This window comes from Centruroides vittatus, unplaced genomic scaffold (genome assembly GCF_030686945.1).
Source record: "Centruroides vittatus isolate TY-2023 unplaced genomic scaffold, ASM3068694v2 contig_300, whole genome shotgun sequence".
In the NCBI taxonomy this organism is placed as follows: domain Eukaryota; kingdom Metazoa; phylum Arthropoda; class Arachnida; order Scorpiones; family Buthidae; genus Centruroides; species Centruroides vittatus.
Genome location: NW_027121917.1, coordinates 48,432 through 68,634, shown reverse-complemented (window position 1 = coordinate 68,634; position 20,203 = coordinate 48,432). Strand labels below are relative to the sequence as shown.

The following is a 20,203-nucleotide window of genomic DNA, read 5'->3' as shown; positions in this document are numbered from 1 at the left end:
GTGTTAGGATACATTTACATTTTTATTATTAAAACAGTATATTAAGAATCTTATATTCAAAAATAAATTTATTAATGTAATAATGATCATTTTAAGCATAACAAAAAGCATATGCTGATTAGTAATATCCCATAATAAATATTAATTTGCATAAAATAATTGTGAAAGGTTCTAAACTCAGATTAATTTATTAAATAATGTTGTTTTCTTATTTTTTTGTTTTTATTTGCTACTAAATTTTCTTTATTCACAATATTTTTTATTTCAATGTTCAGGATATTAACTTCATTTGTCACAGATACTTCTGTTATTTTATTAACTGCATTTTTAGTGTTTATACTTTTTGTGTTTTAAGTGGTAATTTATTTAATACTAATTTAATTGGATTAATCTTGTCTTCAACGTCCACAGAATTATAAATTTAACTATAATAAACTACTTTTAAATTATAAAATTGAGAGTTTTCTGCATTTAATATTTGAAATATCCATCTCAACATCTCTAAAAGATTTGGAATTTATCATGCTTAAAGTATTCTCCTTTCACCCATGCATCACATGCTTTCTGGAATCCACTTTTAGATAGTTGTCATTGTACTCTGCAGATATCATCATCAGATGAAAAGCATCTGTCATTCAGAGTTTTCTGCACTTGTGGAAAGAGAAAGAAATCACTTAGTTTAATTATTACGAGAGATGTGGCCCAAATTCACTCCCAACTGTAACTGACAGCACAATATTGGCAGTGGGTATTTAGCATGGTCATGATAGTGAAATTTTATGTTAGTAAATTCTGGACATTTTTCACAAAAGAATTGACAGAAATTCATCACCACTTATGATGAATGGTCACAAGACTTCAAAGAAAGAGCAACTGACACATTTTCCCAGAAATTTGCATGAAAAAAAAAAAAAAATATTGAAATGATTCAATATATTATATGATTAGTCTTTTAAAATAAATGTTACCTGAAGAAAAAGACCATGATTCTCTTCTGGGCATGTCTGGTGACTCTTGAGGTAAAACCTGTTCTTTAGGATGTGAAGAAGATGTCCAGTCAGTATTCTGAATATTTACATCTCTAATTGTTTGGTTAAGAAATTCATTTTGTTGTGATGTTTCTTTTATAATAAAGGAACCTGAACCTGTTCTGTGATGACTTTTATCTATAAAGATAAAATATTTTATATGACACATAATAATTATGATATTATTATTATTATAAAGCATTAATTATAAATTAAAAATGATATTTGTTTTTCATATGAAAAAACTTTCCAATACTAAATATACAGTCAAACCTGTTTTTATGTGCTCTTTTTATGTGCGATTTTTTTAATGCAAATTTTTAATTTGTGCGGTTTTTTTGGTGCAATTTTTTATTTGTGCGGTATAGTTGGCGACTAGTCTCGTGCGATTCGTCATGTCTCACGTTGACTTATTATAGCTAAATAAACTTATTATAGTAATATTATTGCATGAATATGTGAAAAATGAAATAATTTATTTTTAAGTCAACAAAACACCACCTGGACAAAAATATGTAAAACAGACGATAGACCAGACGATGCAGTCAAGTGCTGACACCTGTTGTCAATAAATTCTATTTCGTACGGTTTTGAGTTATTTTCTATGTGAGACTATTTTTATGTGGTCCCTGTTGACCGCATAAAAAAAAATATTTTTTAAATTGTGTTGCGAAAACTATTTTTTACAGCCATTCGTGAAGTTTCGTGCGATTTTTTTATGCGTTTTTTTTAATGCGGTCCCTATCCCCCGCATAAAAACAGGTTTGACTGTAGTTAGAATAATTCACCAACCTTTGTGCTTAAAATAAAATCAGATTAGCACTTAAAATTTTCCATAAGCTTTTAACAGCATTTTTGATTTTTCAGAATTAGAAATTGACAGAATCAATTGTAATATTATGTAATGATGAAAATAATTTGAATTTAGGATGTAATCAATTAAGAATGTCATCATATAAAATGACATGCTTAAAACTGTTTATCATATTTTCTTTTATTTTACAGTAGATTATTATTTACTATTAAAAAAAGTTACACAAGTTTTGATTTTTTATTCTAAAAGTAAATTATCTTTTCAGAAAATTTAATTTGTTTCAATAATTTAAAGAGAAAAAAATCTTTAAATTTTTAAAATCAGACTGATCAGTTTAAAAAAAACTTGTTACAATATACATAAATAATTTTGTGAATCATGATCATTAATGTTTCAATTATTTGTTACTAACAACAGTTTATAGTTGATTACAGAAATCAATATTAGTAGCATTTTCTTGTTTACAGATGCATGAAGGCATTTTGATTTTCACAATAAATATTACTTTACATTAATTAATTTACATTTTTTAAAGAAATGCCATGTAAATAATAGAATTTAAACAATTTGATAATTTACAATTAAAATTTTAACTGTACATTTTAATTTTTAATTTAATTCAATTAATAAAACATTAAATCTTACCATGAACTGAAGTTTGTTTAGATAATGATTCAGAAAAATCTGCAGACTTTCTTTTATCTTTGTCTGACATATTTTCTTGAAAGAAATTTTTGACTAATTCACCTCTTAAATTCTCTTGGCTGCTAGAGAGTGATGCTGGAGCACTTGTACGTGATGGACGTGGCGGCTATAAAAAAATAATTAGTAAATAAAACAAAAAATAGTTTAAAACTACTCATCTAAGTTTACAATAAGTTTTAAGTTTTGTAAACTTATCTCATGCATTCAGCTAAAAAAAAAAATCAAAAATTTTAAATTAATTCTTGTTTCATTCTGTGGCATTCGAAGACAAATATTATTTTGAAAATTTTGGTTTTTAGTTTGTGTGCATGAGAAATAAAACTTGTTATAGGTTTAAATTTAAGTTTTATGTTTGCTTTAATTTATAATTAGGTTGTTAGAATATGCCTAATATGTTCTTGTCTGCTTGCTGAATATGGAAAAGAATATTTAAATTTTTAGGATGTTTAGAATGGCTTTAAAATTTGTAATGCTTAATATTGTAAACTTAAAAATTAGCTTTAAAAAACTGGTTCACCATTAGGAGTTTTGACTCCTAATGATAAACCACTAAGTTTCAGAAAAGCTTTGATTTTTAAACATTTAAAAAAATTCACTTTGATAAAATGTAATTTTCTTATTATTTGTTGTATTTGTAGATATATACGTTTTTTAATAATTTACAGAATCTTTTATTCATTTAATAAAAAACTGTTAGGATTCCCAAAGTAAATAGAACACAAAACTAGAAAAATTATACCCTACTGCAAAATATATCATATAACAATTTCAATAATATAAAACAGGAAACTTATAATGCAAAAAGATTATTCAAAATTTTTGTTTCAAATTTCAAAATAATAAAGGAAAATATTAATACAGTAGAGCATCGATTATCCGACTTAATTGGGGACTGGGGTTGGTCGGATAACTGAAAAGTCAGATAACCAAAAAGTATGAAAAAATAAATTATTAGTATAGTGTATTGGGCCTGGTTTAAATACTAGCCTCCCTTTCATGGTCGAGCCAGTGCTGCCAGCTAAAACATGTAAATTTAACAAAAATAATATTAAAGTAGCCAAGACATAACCAAATATTGTAGCGCCACATCACTAGTGGACATTTGAATTTGCCAACTAGAACACGGTCGGTTAATCGGAGGTCGGATAATCAATGCTCTACTGTATTTTACAAAAACAAAATTTTTACATATTTTCTGAATGAGAAATTATTATTCTTAACACAAGTGAAATAAATGTGTGCTAGTGTTAAAAAAATTTAATTTTTTACAATAATTCATTCAAAAATTTCCTTATTAAATTTTATTTAATTATACTATTATTAATCTGCTTTAATATATATTAAATGTTTTAGTTATAAACTATTTAACTTAATGATACTTATAAAATTTTAAAATTAACTTAAAAGTTTCAATTAGTAATTTTCATTTTCTTTCATATATATTCATCATTAAAAATAAAAATTGCAAGGAACAGTACTATAGTACAGAACCCTAAATGAAACCTTTTCCAGATAGCATAAAATCATGAAGCAATTAAAAGTGACATATGTGTACAAAAAATTCAGGACATCCAGATAATTGTATTACATTATTCAATTTATTATTTTGGTGCAATATAAACATATCTGTAATAAATGCATTATTAAATTAATATAAATAAAACAATACATTTACATTTATTTGATTCCTGATTAATTTTTAAATGGTAATCTGAAATCCAGAAAAGCAGTAAGTTAGATCATTCCAAGTTTAGAATCTTAAACTATACTTTTGCTGCAGGAAGTTTTTATATGTAAATGTAATGTGCTATGATAAAATTCATTTCCTAAAAAACTTTAATAGTTTGTGAATAAGTTTTCTTCTAACAAAGTAATGCAAATTTTAATGAATTGAAATTATTGGATGCAATATAAATATATTCCTATTTTACAGAAAATATATTTTATTTAAAATGATACAATGCTCAATAATGAGCAACACAAATTTTTATTAATTTTACATGATGTTAAGAAATTAGACCAACAAAATGAAATAGGTATTAGAGCGACAATGGAATCAATTTTCGTCCTATAAACGGTGTGTCACAGACTCCTTATGAGATACAGGCTCCTAAACTTTTGGTAATGATTGCTGCCCTGGTGCATACCTTACAGAGAAATCTGGCATTATTATTTTAAACATTTCTTAAAGTTTTGCATGGAGTGCTATTAATTCACATCGTTCTAAATACCATGATAAAAACACACCATGCTGGATTATCTGCAGGACTTATGCATTGTACAATTTGATGGTGAAAGGGATATAGCATTTGTTTATGTAGCACGGTCCAGACATTAATGTGATTTATCCCAACAATGTGGGCAATAACTCACATGCTTGTTGAGGGCTGCTGCTCCAATGTTGAATCACTATTTCTTCAGTTGTCAGTTTTAATCAGGCATAATCATCCTTATCAATCTGATCTTTTAAAATACAGCCCTTTTCTCACAATTAATTATGGATTGTGGTAAACATTAAATGGTGAGGTATTTAGTGCTGGAAATACCATCCATAAAGTCTGCACTAATCATCCTTTACATTTGGTTTTCCCATAAATAACATGATATTAGCAAGCTCCTGAGATGTAAATTTCTCCATTATACACCTGATTGACATAATTAAAAGTCAAATAGATTTTGTACCTTTTCTACAAGTGGGCATGTTGAAGAAATGCAATCAGAATGCAAAAGAGGTTTAAAAGAGGGGAATTTAGCATAAAAATACAATTTTTATTAAATGTACATTTTTCCCATCTGAATTGATATTATAAAAACATTGCATTCAAATAAAATATTTTTTTTGAATTTTGGACTTTTATTCTTTATTAACTTTCCATGCGGAAAACCTTTAGCATTAAGTAAATAGGTGAAATTCGTTATGCGGCGCATTTTTGCGTTTTTGGGTAATTTTTTGGGCTATATTCAATCTGTTTTTTGTGTTTGATTAAAAACATATTACAGTTTACGATTGTATAATTTTTAGTTTTATACATATTTAAAATAATATGAAGTTTACGAACAAATTTGAAGGTTACAAACAAAAAAAAAAAAAAAAAAATTAATTTACAGAGAATCGCTGAACTTTGTACATCTGTTAGATAGAAACATCTGTCCTCTATTAAACAAAACAAACCGCAGCTTTCTACCTAGAGCTGGGGAGAAGTTATTGCCATTATTCACACTATGTCTCTAATTACTTAGCTGGGAGAGTAGTCAATTGTTATCGTGAAGCAACACCGATTAGTCAGCTGTACGACTGTGTCAGTAAACTTTTGTAAAATAATTAAATGTATTCAAAATACAGTAGAGCGTCAATAAGTGGAACGTCGGTAAGTGGAATGGCCGGAAAGTGGAACGATTTTCAGTCGGACTGTGTCATGCTGAATCGAATGTTTTTGATACTAAATTTACTTCTAAAGTATAATTTTTATGTTTTTTATATTCTTTAATATATTTATTTTGTTTGTACAAAATGCAGAAATAATTTTTAACGATACGATAGCCTCGATGATTATTATAAAAATTTTCGTTAGGCTTAAAATCGACGAAAATTCAAAGCAACACGCAACGGAGAAAAATTCAACAGGAAGCGATACGCAACGGAGAAAAATTTGAACATCGGACAGGTTAATGTATTTTTTCGTACAAAGTCGGAAACTGGAACAAATCATTAACTGCAAGGACCCCAGTCCCCAATTGGTTCCACTTATGGACGCTCTACTGTATATATGAATTGATTTGAGAAAAATTTTAAAACCAAATTAACAGCGCGAACATCTTCCATAGACTTACTATAGGAAGGTGGAGTTTCCCGGGAATATTTATCGCTAGATAGTTTTAAAAACATATTTACTCGCCTAAATATTGTCGAATTAGCTAATTTAATGTCTAAGTGCATTAAATTAATTAATTAGAATTAAAAATTGATTTAAAAAGGGAATTTACAGTGATTGTTTACATTTTACTTCGAAGGTTAGAGGCGGGGCTTTTCGCGGCAATTTTTTCGTTTCATAAGTCTGTAATTAGTTAAAGTAATGTCAACAAAGACAGAAGAGACTCAATAAAACTGTAGAAGGAGTTTACTTTTGATTGTTTTCAGCCAACTGTGTAGTTAACTGCGAAGATTTACTGTAGAATAGTAGGGGATGTATTTACCAAAATATTTATGGCCCAGAGGTGGTAACAAAACGTTTGTTGGCTTAAACAAAGTCAATCGACATACAGAAGAGCGAATCAAAGCTAAGATCTCTGGAAAACTCGAATATAGCGCAAATTAATCGAATTTTTTAATTGTTACCGATTGGTAAGTTTCGCATCACCGATAAACGAAGAAGTCACGTGATACACACTGATCGGTAGCTAACCGCATGGAAAGGGTTAAATTATTTTGCCAACTACACCTTTTTATTGTTAATTGCACTTAAAATTGAACTATCAGTACAGAAATAACAATTAACAAACATAAACTGTTGTGATTCCAGTTTTCACTTCTCTAAGATGTATCAGTCTACATTTTTAAAAACTGCTACACCATGAAATAATGATGGTGGACTTTCCTACTTTACATACATGCTATGCAGGGCAGCAAAGAAACTTTAGGAATCTGTATCTTGTAAAGTAGCTCCCAGTTCATAGAAAATAAATTTTTTCGTTGACCCCCTCTACCACCCATTTCATTTTGTTGATCTAATTTCTTAACACCCTGTATATAATTGATTTAATACATATATTTTCTATGTATTAAATCAAAGATTAATATACACTTATATATAATTATTAGAGCTGCCGCAAACTAGCGCTTTGCGAGAGCAAAATGCTAGCAAATATGCACTAACACAACTGATGACGTCAAAGGCTCTGCCCCTTTCTTCTTGCCCACGCGTTTTTCCTTTGTTAGCGCAGCAATATGAGAGTACACTCACTGTTCACAGAATTCAACAGCAAGAGCAATCACGCTAACAAGAGAGAGCGGGCAAGATAAATGACTACATGAACGTGTCACATGTCGAAAAAGAAATAATAGAAATTTATTGATGTATGTAAATATGTAAATTACATGATTAATACATTCAGTATTGAAAATAATATAAACGTTGTATATAAATAGTAAATAGTTATATATAGTGTTTGGCTAGTTAAGCCTAACTAGGCTTAACTAGTAGGCATGTTTTTCCGATGCTGTTGCAAAGTTCAAAATGAAAACTGACTGACTACAAGTATAGATTATAATAAAATCTTCGTTCTATAGCCAATTCATGTCATGTGGACTATGTTATGTGAGCAAACGTTGTGTAGTTTGTGGCTGCTTCATGCCCATATAATTTACCTAGTAAAAATGGCTCATAGCCTCATGGGAAAAAAAGGTGGGGCTTGGGAGCATGACCAAGCGTATGCTAGCTCCCGCTTCCTGTAGTTTGAGGTGACTCTTATATTTCAATTATTTTAAATTACATTTGTCGAAATAATAAATTTTAACATACAATGATTTTTGGAGAAACCACTGCAAGAGGTGAAGGTCCTTTATTGCTGCTTTCAATTATTAGTTCCTCTTGAGCTTGACTTTTTTCTAAATGCAGAGGATCTTCCTGTGAAACTTGTATGGATTCATCATCTGTGGTATCATAAACTGTAAAATGAGATAATAAATTAAATAACATTATATATTTATCTATTATTTAAGTTTAATAAATAATAAAAATTACCATCTGGTGATGAATTAATAATTGGTTCATCTGCTCCATTCTTAAAAAACTGAAACAGTTCTTCTAATTGTTCTTCTATTTCCAACATTGAGGGTCTTTTCATTGGATCTTTTGACCAACATCTGTATGTAACAACGTTTCATAATGAAAAAAAAAAATTCTAAATGAAAAGTTTACTACTAAAAGTCTAATACTAAGAAAGTTTATTGATATAAAATATTAATAAATATATCTAATAAAATATTCCAAGGCTGTAGAGTCAGAGTCAGAGTCGTGGAGTTTTGGTATTTTAGTCGAAGTCGTCAAAATTCCCGACTCCAACTCCTTTTTACTTTCCCAACTTGTTATGTATATAAAAAATGAAAAAGTATTTGAATCATGTCACATTTGACTCTCAGAGTTTTTTGCAAATCTATACGTTTGGAGATCCTATAAACTCAAAAAATGTCAAATAGAGGAAAAAATTCACAGGTCCACACATGTATGTTGGCATCTAATTTGATTAATTTCTTTATTCTGTTCTGAACTATTAAACAATATCTCAGAATGAGTAAAGTTTAAGAAACAAAATTTGGCACAGTAACATGTGTATAAAAAGCATTAATGCTATTAAATTTTGGTTCTTTATTAAAGGTCAATAGGATAGAGACATAGAAGGGGTTGTATGTCATATCTTCAGTGTGGTCAGACTTAATGAATATTGTGAGGACCACCATTTCCCCCCCTCCAAAAATACCTTGATGTTAGCATTTGTGAACTACTGTTTACAACATTTGTAATATAATAATTTTTGCTTAATCACTTATTTTTACCTTTTTTTTGCTAATTATGTATTCGCATAAACTTTAATTGTATCTTAAACAACAACTGAAGTTATAAGAGGAAATTCGCCTATTTTACCAATCTAGGGACTCCCCCTTTTCTAAATTTTAATACCAACTTAAAACGATTTAAATAAACAAATTAAAATAAAACGGTTTATTATCCAAATCTCACAACATGCCAAGGGAAAGAGGACAAAGCAATCAATGAATAAGGATGAGAACTGCCCTAAAGACAAGATGAGTCACATCGACTCAATGATGACTCTACAAAAGCTAGATGTCATTGCCAAATAAACAAACAACAGAAAACAATCATCTCAGCTGCAATGATGACACTGCAAATAAATCATCACCCGATGATGATACCACCCATAAATCATCACTGGATGACGAACCTTCTCATGCTGGAAATATTTAAAAGGAGAATTCCAGTCCAACAAAAATCAGTATAATTCTCATACTCAAGACAGGCAGTAAGTGAGAGAAGACTCAGGACAACAGACAAGAAAGAATAGACCAGAGGCGGTCAGACAGACACAGGACCTAAGCAGCCAGAGAGTGGAGTCCAGTCCAGACAGTACCAGAGCAGTATGAGTAAGAAAGAGCAAGAGGAAACAAGATCAAGAGATTGACCGACTGTCTAAATAGACAAAAGAAGACATTTTGTTTACCTGGTATGTTGTGAGTCGCGTAGTTCGAATACCCCCCATTAGGTACCCCCTTCGTTGTATAGATAAAGATAGGCAAATTTCCAAAAATTGGATTTGATAACTTTGTTCTGAACTTTCAGTTTTTTTTTTTTTTTTTTTTTAATAAATTCCCTTTAATTGATTATATCTGGCTCTGTATTCTTCCTCCTGAGAGACTCATTCCTGGACTTCAAAGTGACTCTTACCCTCGCGCCTTAGTCATTTACTTCATCTCAATCGGTGGTGTGTCTGGTAAAACACACCTGGTGGCAGGACCCTATCAAAAACGTGCTTAATATAAATCATAATGGCCCGAACCCCACAATATTTTACTCATTATTAGCATTCACAATCTTATAATATAATTGAGATAATAATACTATAATAATAATAATGATAAGCTCAGAGTTTAAATGGTTGAGTTGAAATTTGGTACACAGTTAGGATACATCATAAGAATGTACAGTACACTGAAAAGGGATTTTTCGAAATTCCTCTCGGGGGGAAAAAGGAGAGGGTTAAGGATTACTCCGAAGAACTCTGTTTCTACCGTACTATTTTAGATGAGGTATTTTGTGTTTTTGTGAAAAATCAAACATACTTTAGACCCATCTAAAAGTTTTCTAATCTCGGAAGAGAGAAGAATGGGTGCAAGAGAATTCTTGCACCCATTGAAAACAGGTAAAATCGGCTATAATCTAAATATCTTAATCTTTGTTATTGTTACTTTTTGCATGAGCAACATCTGGCTCATCTGCTAGTATTTTTTATAAAACTCGTCTCTACCTTCAAAATTAAGCTTGAGTTCCAATATGAGTAGAGACAGAAAAGGAAATCTTACAAAATTTGAAGATGATATTTACTATTCACTGGAAATAATAATTTACATTGACCACTCTTCGAGTTTGGATGTTAAAACGGCAATATACTGCACTATCCAGACATTATCCAAAATACAGCATTGATTGCCACAGCATTGCCACCAACCAAGTTTCAGTAGAGTGTTTATTTTCCGCTCTTAAAATTATTAAATATAATTTAAGAGCTTCAGTGAATGTTGACGTAATAGACTTGATTTTTTTGTAAGGAGTAATTCAGTTTATAACAGAGATGAAAAATAATAAATTAATCAACATGGCAAAACAAGCAACCTCAAGATACATTAAACTAAGTCAAGAATGAGAAATGTAACATTTAATTCTTGACTTAGTTTAATGTATCTGTATACTCATATATTACCCAATATACTTGTATATTATGTACTATACAACATTTTTCTTAAATTAATTTGCTTGTATAAGAATGTATTTACTATTTTTATTCATACATGCTTACCAAACACCAATGCCATCATCAAACAAGTCAATAAATGCAAACTTATATATTCAGCAGATGTGTCAAATTTTAATGTTTAATTATATTTTTAAAATCATTTTATTTTGTAGGTTTTTTAAAAATAATCAGAATCGTTGTCATTATTACTTTCCCAGCTGTTATACAGTATAGGCCTATAACAAAGGAAAAGAATGACCATCGGTCAAAAAATGACTTTCAGATTTTTACTCTTTTGGACTCAGAAAGCCTTGAAACGTAGAGAAGTGCAAATGGATGTTAGAATGTGTACTAACTGATTTAGTTCAACCATTTCAAGCTTAATAACTCCTGTGTTAAACCATCCGACTCCGATTCAAAATCATGTTCCCATACATTCTAACATTCATACATACAGAAAAAAACCGAAATCTTTTGCATATCTTGACATTTCAAGGTGCCGAGTTCAAAAATGCAAAATTTGAGTGGGATCATTTTTTGAGCAATCGCTACACTTTTCCTATGTTATATATAACAGCCAGAAAAGTAAATACAGTAGAGAGTCGTTAATCAGAATCAATTGGGGACTGGGGTTGTTCAGATTAGTGATTTGTTCTGATTACCGATTATGTACGAAAAAATATTTTAACCTATCCGATGTTGAAATTTTTCTCCGTTGCGTGTCGCTTTGCATTGAATTTTCGTCGATTTTAAGCCTAACGAAAATTTTTATAATAATAATCGAGGCTATTGTATCGTTAAAAATTATTTCATTTTGTACAAACAAAATAAATATATTGAAGAATATAAAAACATAAAAATTATACTTTAGAAGTAAATCTAGTATCAAAAACGTTCGATTCAGCACGACACAGTCCAACTGAAAATCGTTCTGATTACCGGCGATTCCGATTACCGAGGTTCAGATTAACGACTCTACTGTATTATCCTATTGACTCATTACTTAGAGGAATATTTTAGCTTTGGAATAAAAAAGTTTCTACGTTCTATCTTTATTGATGCTAATATTCTGAGGTCACGTGACGACATCAGAATTTTCGGGCCTACTTTGTTAACAAGTCTGCCCTGGTCAGAGTCAGAGTCGCGTAAAAATCTAGACTCCATAGCCCTGAAATATTCTATCATTTACATTAAAATAAAAAATTAACATTTTCATTCGCTCTGATAGAGTTGCTTTTCATATTTTTTTTATTTGTTGTAACTACATACACATTTAAAATTAAACTATATTTTGATATAATGTACACTTTTACTTTTGTATGTGTTTGTTATATATTATGATTTATTATGGGCATTATGTAATAGCTTGCACCCTCTCTAATCTGAACCAATTTTGTTTGCTTTTCCACTAAATGTTCCATCCAAACAAGAAAAAAATCACAATTAATTTTTAAAAACATGTCAAGTTCAACTGTAGTTCTTTATTACTTGCTTTACTTTATATACAACTCCACTATTCTAAATGAATCTGTACAGTTCACTTCAGATTAGCAAGAGTGCACCTATATATAATAAGTAAAGAATAAAATATTAAAATTAAAAATGGCCGATGGTATTAAAATATATATATATTGAAGATAAAAAGTCATCTTCATCTTTCAATATTTAAAATGACTGGCAACAATCTGAAAACAATTTTCATTTATAGAAAGGACCTTTTATTTGAGGCTGCACCTCCACAAATGTAAAATGAATGAAAATGTCCTCTGACAATGTTGCCTGTGCCATAGTTCACAATTATAAACAACAAATGATGATAATGATTTTGTATCTTCAATACATATGTATAAAATAAAATGTTTTCATTTAGTTAACTTCTGTGCACAATTTAATTTATCAAAAAATTTAATTTATATATCTATGGAAGCTGTGAAAGCCTATAAAAATTAATCTTTGATTTAGACAAAATGCAAACTTTTATTTCATGCAGCTTTTTGAAGAAACTGAGTAAAATAAAAATTTTAAAATGTGCTACTAAATTTATTTTTAAAAAATTGGCTGACAGGTTTACACATTAGTAAAAATACATAGAAAGACTAAAATGTTTTCACTCTCGCCATATCCAATCACTGGGAATGACAATCTTCCACTGTAGAGATGACCTTTCTTTAGAGACTATACCCCTGCAAAAACATGCAAAACATGAGTCTAAAAGTTCTCCAGTGACAAGTCCAAAACAATTTTTTTTTTGGTTTGTCACTGGAGAACTTTTAGACTCATGTTTTTCATGCTTTTGCAGGGGTATAGCCTCTAAAGAAAGGTCATCTCTACAGTGGAAGATTGTCATTCCCAGTGATTGGACATGGTGAGAGTGAAGACATTTTAGTCTTTCTATGTATTTTTACTAGTACCACTAAATGTTTTAATTAAGTACATTTTCTTATAAGTTTTTATAAATCTTTAACTAAAAAGTAATAAATTTAGAGACCTTGTCATTAATTCTTCAAGAGGTTTTGGACATCCTTCAATTAGAGGAGGTCTCTGCCCTAATAAAATAATAAATTTTAATAATAAAATTTTAAATGAAAGATAAGAAAAATAATCTTATGGTTATTTTAAAATTCATACCAATATGTACAGCCCACATTAAACGAAATGCTGGTCCTCCAATTTCATCAAAAGGCTTTCTTCTTGTAAGAACTTCCCAAAGAATAATTCCCCAACTAAACACATCACATTTTTCACTATAGGAGCAACCTAAAAAGTGTGTAACATTTATATATTTTATTTTAAAAATTTAATTACATTGTCTGCTTAATAACTGTACTTCAAAATAATATTTTATGCATTTTCCTTCTGAATTTCAAGCTTACATTCATAAGTTAATTTTTGTGAGCCTGAAGCAACATTCAAGAAATAATCTTAACTATTAGACTGTTTCTGCTTATTAATTACTTATTCTTGTGTTGGAATAAATATTTAAAATTATCTGAAAATAAAATTTGTTGGAACTATATAGTATATTAAATATTTAAAAATATTATTATCTTTTATATAGCTTACATTCAAACACTTCTGGAGCCATCCAAGCAGCACTTCCTTTGTTATTTGTCATAACTGTGTGTTGATCACAGGCAGTTCCAAAATCACAGATCTTTAATATCGTACCACCCATTATAAGTAATAAACTATACAAAATTTTTTTGTATTAAAATAAAGCAAAATTTCATAAAACTATCTTATATATAAATTATTACTTTGGAGGTTTTAAATCACGATGAATGAGGGCTTTAGGTTTCATATTATGTAAATATGCTACTCCTCTAGCACACTGTAACACCCAACTTATTGCATGTGCTGCAGTGTATTCTACTTGAGGTGAGCAATGTAAAACTAAAATAAATAAAAAATCTCATTAATATTCAAATTTATCCCAATTAGGCCTATTATAAAAATAATAGCATAAAACATTCTAATCTACTTCTTAAGCATAAGTATCATATTAACAAATATAATTTATTTCATTGCTGAGATTCTAAGTTCTCATTGTAACTGTTTTGCTTACAAATATGTATCAAAGTTATTTTTATTGATACTTTTAGAAAGATTCAACGAAAACCTAATTTTACAAATGAAAACGTTTTGTAAACATTCTACATATTTAATTCTGCAGTCCTACTGCAATTATATTTTATCATCAAATGTGATACTAATAATAATTAGCTACTATACTGTTCTTTGTAATTACAATTTTGATTAAATGTGAATAAAAGTAGTTACAAAAAATTTATAATTGTAGTTTTATTGAATATGATACATCCATTGTTGTTGTTTTTTTTATTCATTATTTTAAATACACAGATATTCTGTAACTTCCAGTATAATAAAATATAGTTACAGTATACTTTTGTTAGCCTAAATTCTGCCTAATCTGAACCAAGTTTGTTCATTTTGCTACTAAAATGTTCCTGCCAAAAACAAAGTAATCACAGATTATTTTTTAAAAGCATAATGAATTTGTAAAATTAGTATGTGCCAAACATTTTAACACAAAATATATTTACCAAATACAAAATAAGGTTTCAAATTTGGTAAAATTATGGATACTTTTATGTGGACCAGTAATTATATGCAATTATGAATTATGTTTATACATGGCTATCTAGAGTTACTGTACATAACAAAGTACATATTATGACTCTACTATTTAAATGTCACCTGTAATCAACTGTCCAGCATCAGTTTAGTCAAATAGTTTTCTGCATACCAGAAAAACTTTTGCGGACAGGCAGTTGAGACACATTGTTTTAAATTTATTACATTGAACATTAATAGTACAGTAGCCCTCATTATATCACAGATTCGAATATATCAAACTTTGTTTGAGTCCCTCAAATTTCAAAAGCACTTGGAGTAAATAAATTTTAAATTACCAATTACTAATGAATTTCTTTTTGCAATGAAATACAATACAGTAGAGCATCGATTATCCGACTTAATTGGGGACTGGGGTTGGTCGGATAACTGAAAAGTCAGATAACCAAAAAGTATGAAAAAATAAATTATTAGTATAGTGTATTGGGCCTGGTTTAAATACTAGCCTCCCTTTCATGGTCGAGCCAGTGCTGCCAGCTAAAACATGTAAATTTAACAAAAATAATATTAAAGTAGCCAAGACATAACCAAATATTGTAGTGCCACATCACTAGCGGACATTTGAATTTGCCGACTGGAACGCGGTTGGTTAACCGATAAGTCGGTTAATCAGGGGTCAGATAATCGATGCTCTACTGTATTTTATTCCTATTATTATCCTCGCTACTAACTACTGCAGGTGAAACAATAAATTCATCAAGATCTAAATAAGCAAAGCAAGTGAACAGATTGATTATCATTTATATTTCCTTTTGATATTAAAAGTTGTTTATTTATTGGTTTTAAGTAGCCCTACTGTCTCCTCATTTACAAGTTTCTGTGAATTTGAAATTTCACACCTTTATGTGGACTGATGGTATTGCATCAATTCACATAAGGTGTGAAATTTCCAATTCCCCTTGTAATGTGTAAGGAAAAGATCTTCTTTATTTCTGGACAGAAAGTTCTAAAATTTTTTTATAGTAGTACTTTATTTTGCTTTTTAGAGAATTTTTACTCTGTAATTTTATAAGTTTTGATGTTTTATTATATTTTCAATATTTATTTTTTTAATTTACACTGCATTTATAATTTTTATTGAAAAATAAAAATTACACAAATTTTTAATAAGGAATTTATTTTGAAATACAGTACTGTATAATAAAATTGTAACTGATATTTTGTTTCTATATCCACATTACATGTTTTTAAATATCATTGTTACAGAAACAATAATGTTAAATAAGCATTCGTGGCATCGATGTTTACATAAACATCATTTAATACAATATAACTGCAAATAAAATTCAGTATTGCAAAACTAAGCTCATTTTATATCAGAAACACTTGCTGATGAAAAAATAGAGAATGAGATTCCATAGCATGTATAATCTGTTCAGTAAAAGCCCAGAATTTTTAGTACTGGGTTATATTGTGCTTTTTCTTTGTCTCCTGACAAGTGCGATATAATGAGTGGCAACTGTATTTCAAAAACTAATAAAATTTTCATTTTTATGAATACAAGTTAAAAATTCTGTTCCTAAAATAAAGTATGTAACAGTTATTCTATTTCTTCATAGCTCTGCTAATTTAAACAACTCTGTACAATAATACACAGTGCACTTTTACTCCAATTAGCAAGAGTGCACCATGTCTTTAAAAGGAATAAAATTATATATTACTGAATAATTTTATAAGTAGACATAAATAAAATTACCATAAAGAGGTATTAAATCTAATGAAAACTTGAACAAATTTTATACATTTAATTTCATCACACAAAACATTTAATTTTACATGATATCCTTCAATTGTTTTAATTCTAATCCAGTGTTCTTTAAAGAAAATTATAATAATAAATAAAAAATCTAATTACTTTTCCTTATTACTACTAACCTTAATATAAATAGATAATAATTTTATTGAATTAATGTAGAAAAAAATGGATTCGTATTTATAAAATTGTACATTAGAAGGAACAATTTTTATACTTTATTCATGAAAAATAATAGGAAAAAAAATTAAACTTATTGTTCATTGATAAACATACAACTATGATATTTTTAAATGTTTCTGAAAGAGAAAAACTATACTTAAATTATAATTAATAAAAATTTTTTTTCATTATTTAATGTTATATTTAAAATATCTGATGATATGTATATAATTTCTTTTTTCTATAAAGATAATGAAAAAATATACCATTATATAATGATCCACCTTCTGCAAATTCCATAACTAAACAAACCTAAAAAAACAAATCATATATATTGAAAAAATTCAAAATCAAATCTTTTAATATTGTGAATATTAAATATTACAAAATTTTTTACTAAAAATTACATTTACTTGTACAGTACAAGAATAGTAATCAATCAATCAGCCTTTAAGATAGCATTAATATAAATTCTATCTATAAACTTAAAAATATAATTATTTCCTTCTATTTTATTCCATAACAGTTAAGAGTTAATGTCATTTTTAATTAGTTTAAAATTATATAATATTTCTATTATATAATATGAATTTATTCCACTGTATTCTAATATCTATACAGTGGAACCTCGCTTAATGAGCACCTCACATAATGAGCACTCACATAATGAGCAAAACAAATTGTAAAAACATGACTTGCTTAATGAGCAACGTTTCGCATAATGAGTGACGAGGAGAGGGAAAGTCCCAGATTGTACACATGCTCCATCAGTTTGTGTTAAGCACTTGTTCAGCTAGCATCTTAGTGTCGCTCGTGATCACACATTTTTCCAAACTTGTGTTCACACATATTATGTATAAACATCAACAACCATAACCTGTTATAAAATAAACACATCAAATGATATGCCAAATTCTTGAGCTAAGTAAATGCTATAATTAAATATTAGAAATTAATTAATTTAACTAGAGATAGGCAGTTATGCTGCCATCTCATATTAAATTTAATGACTAATTCCAAATTAAGTTTTAGAAATGTTTAAATTAAAAATTATTTATTTATAATTATTAAATTTAATACGAGATGACAGCATAACTGTCTTCTTCTAGTCAAATTAGTTAATTTCTAATATTTAATTCTAGCCTTTACATAGCCCAAAAATTTGGCATATCGTTTGGCTGTTTACGAGACATATTTGTTTTCTGCAAATCAAATTCGCATTCCAGGTTAGTTCATTCCACACTAGAAAAAAAGATAATGATTATTCACGCTCCTTAACAATGTATATTGTATAATTTTCTTTCAATAAACATAATACATAAAATACTTGAGTATTTTTTTTTGGCATGGAATGCATTATCTTATTTTACATTAATTTATATGGGAAAAATTGTTTCGCTTAATGAATGTTTTGCATTACGAGTAAGATTCTGAAACAAATTATGCTCGTTAGGTGAAGTTCCACTGTATTTTACTTTTTATATATAAATTGTAATAATAACATACACAGAATGTATAATACCAGTGTCTAGTGCAATGCCAGACAAGACCAAAGGCAAGAGGAAAAGAATTATGTGCTGTTTATGTATGTATCTATGAAGGTAGAGAAGTTTGAGCCTACTAGGTAACCAGTCTATTAACAACAACAAAGGACTAAGAGTTTGGACCAAGAACCAGAGAAAAGGAAGCGCCTGGAAAAAAGTCCAGTTGACCATGCAAACTGAAAAACACCAGACCACCAGGAATGTAGACATCACTGACAGCTGAAGTATATCCAACACTTTGGAAAGGAACCTATGCCAAATTGTTAACTCTCTCACATGGTGATTATTAGGTTACTAGTTTGCAATAGTTCTTTGGGAAGAACTTTAAGGCAAAATTAACTATTAAAATTCTACTACTGACTAGATAAAGAGTAAAATTTTCAAATGAATGGCAATACCATCAATTACAGTTTATCAATTAAATAAACTAAGATAATTAACAAAAATTTTTGGGAATATGTAATCAATATTATATCACAATTTCAATTTTATTTATTTAGAGTTAATTTAATGAATAAAAATATTTTTAAATATAACTGAATAAGTAAAATGACATTGTTTTAATCTCAGATAGTAGATCTTAATCTAATGGTTAAGAAAAGTGTGTTTTAGTACAAACTAAAAATGAATAAAAGCTATACTTAAACTTCTAAAATAAAAAACAAATTTGATTCTACTTACAGGTGATTTTGTACAAGCTCCATATAGTTTCACAATATTTGGATGCGAGACTCTAGATAACTGACGAACCTGCAAAAATAATTTTCAGCATTTCATTTTAATTAGAAATAACAATAATTAACTAATTTTCAACTATGGTTAAAAATTTATCATAATTATTTTAAATAAATTAAAAAACATTCTAAATAAAAATTAAAATTAATATTAAAAATCTTTATTTAAATTACAAACTTTATACTTTTATTTTTATTTGAAAAAAATGTATATCAAAAACAATGGAAATTATCCGTTCTAAATTCAAAATTTGATAGTGAAATTAAAAATAGATTACAGGTCATTAGTGAAATTTAAAGATAAGTTGATAAGTTAAAAAAAATTATTTTAATGGTTTTATATATTTTTTCCTAAATTTGAAATCTTATATACAAACTAGTAGCCAGGGACGTCCCCTAGTGGGTTCTAGCAACAGCGGTGTCATTCTGTGGTATAAATAATAAATTCATATTACAAATAAAAATAATAATATACTGAATTTCTCATGGTGTACCCTACTAAAACGCAGTCAAAAATGCAAAAAACTGCATTTATTGTTATTTTAATATTGTTACGCAAAAAATTAAATTTATTGTTAATTCAAATAATAGCTAGTGACGCCCTTAGTGGCCATTTTCGACATACCGGGACAGAGACTGTCCAGTTTTTCAGTTTTATATAGTAGATTATTTTCCGTTATGATAGATCAATAATTAATGAAGTGCAGATATTTCATAATTTAATCAAAAACTTTCAATAAGTAAACATGTTTACATTTTAATTGAAAACTATTTTATTCTAT

At 28.4% G+C, this 20,203-nt stretch overlaps 1 protein-coding gene and 1 long non-coding RNA gene across 3 annotated transcripts in view; both read right to left on the bottom strand.

The window, feature by feature from the left end:
- LOC136972680 (uncharacterized) overlaps window positions 1-20,203 on the bottom strand; it is a 222,224-nt gene that overhangs the window by 166,034 nt on the left and 35,987 nt on the right. The gene's annotated exons all lie outside the window — the stretch shown is intronic.
- Window positions 1-20,203, bottom strand: part of LOC136972676 (mitogen-activated protein kinase kinase kinase 7-like) — a 426,088-nt gene that overhangs the window by 393,908 nt on the left and 11,977 nt on the right. For both annotated transcript variants that reach the window (XM_067267281.1, XM_067267280.1), the window contains exons 3-12: window positions 19,369-19,437; window positions 17,410-17,455; window positions 14,331-14,466; window positions 14,137-14,261; window positions 13,702-13,830; window positions 13,562-13,619; window positions 8,289-8,410; window positions 8,067-8,212; window positions 2,488-2,653; window positions 969-1,166 (exon numbers count right to left, since the gene is read on the bottom strand). In XM_067267281.1, coding sequence (XP_067123382.1) covers window positions 969-1,166; window positions 2,488-2,653; window positions 8,067-8,212; window positions 8,289-8,410; window positions 13,562-13,619; window positions 13,702-13,830; window positions 14,137-14,261; window positions 14,331-14,466; window positions 17,410-17,455; window positions 19,369-19,437 — 1,195 coding nt within the window. The remainder of the gene's footprint in view (window positions 1-968; window positions 1,167-2,487; window positions 2,654-8,066; window positions 8,213-8,288; window positions 8,411-13,561; window positions 13,620-13,701; window positions 13,831-14,136; window positions 14,262-14,330; window positions 14,467-17,409; window positions 17,456-19,368; window positions 19,438-20,203) is intronic.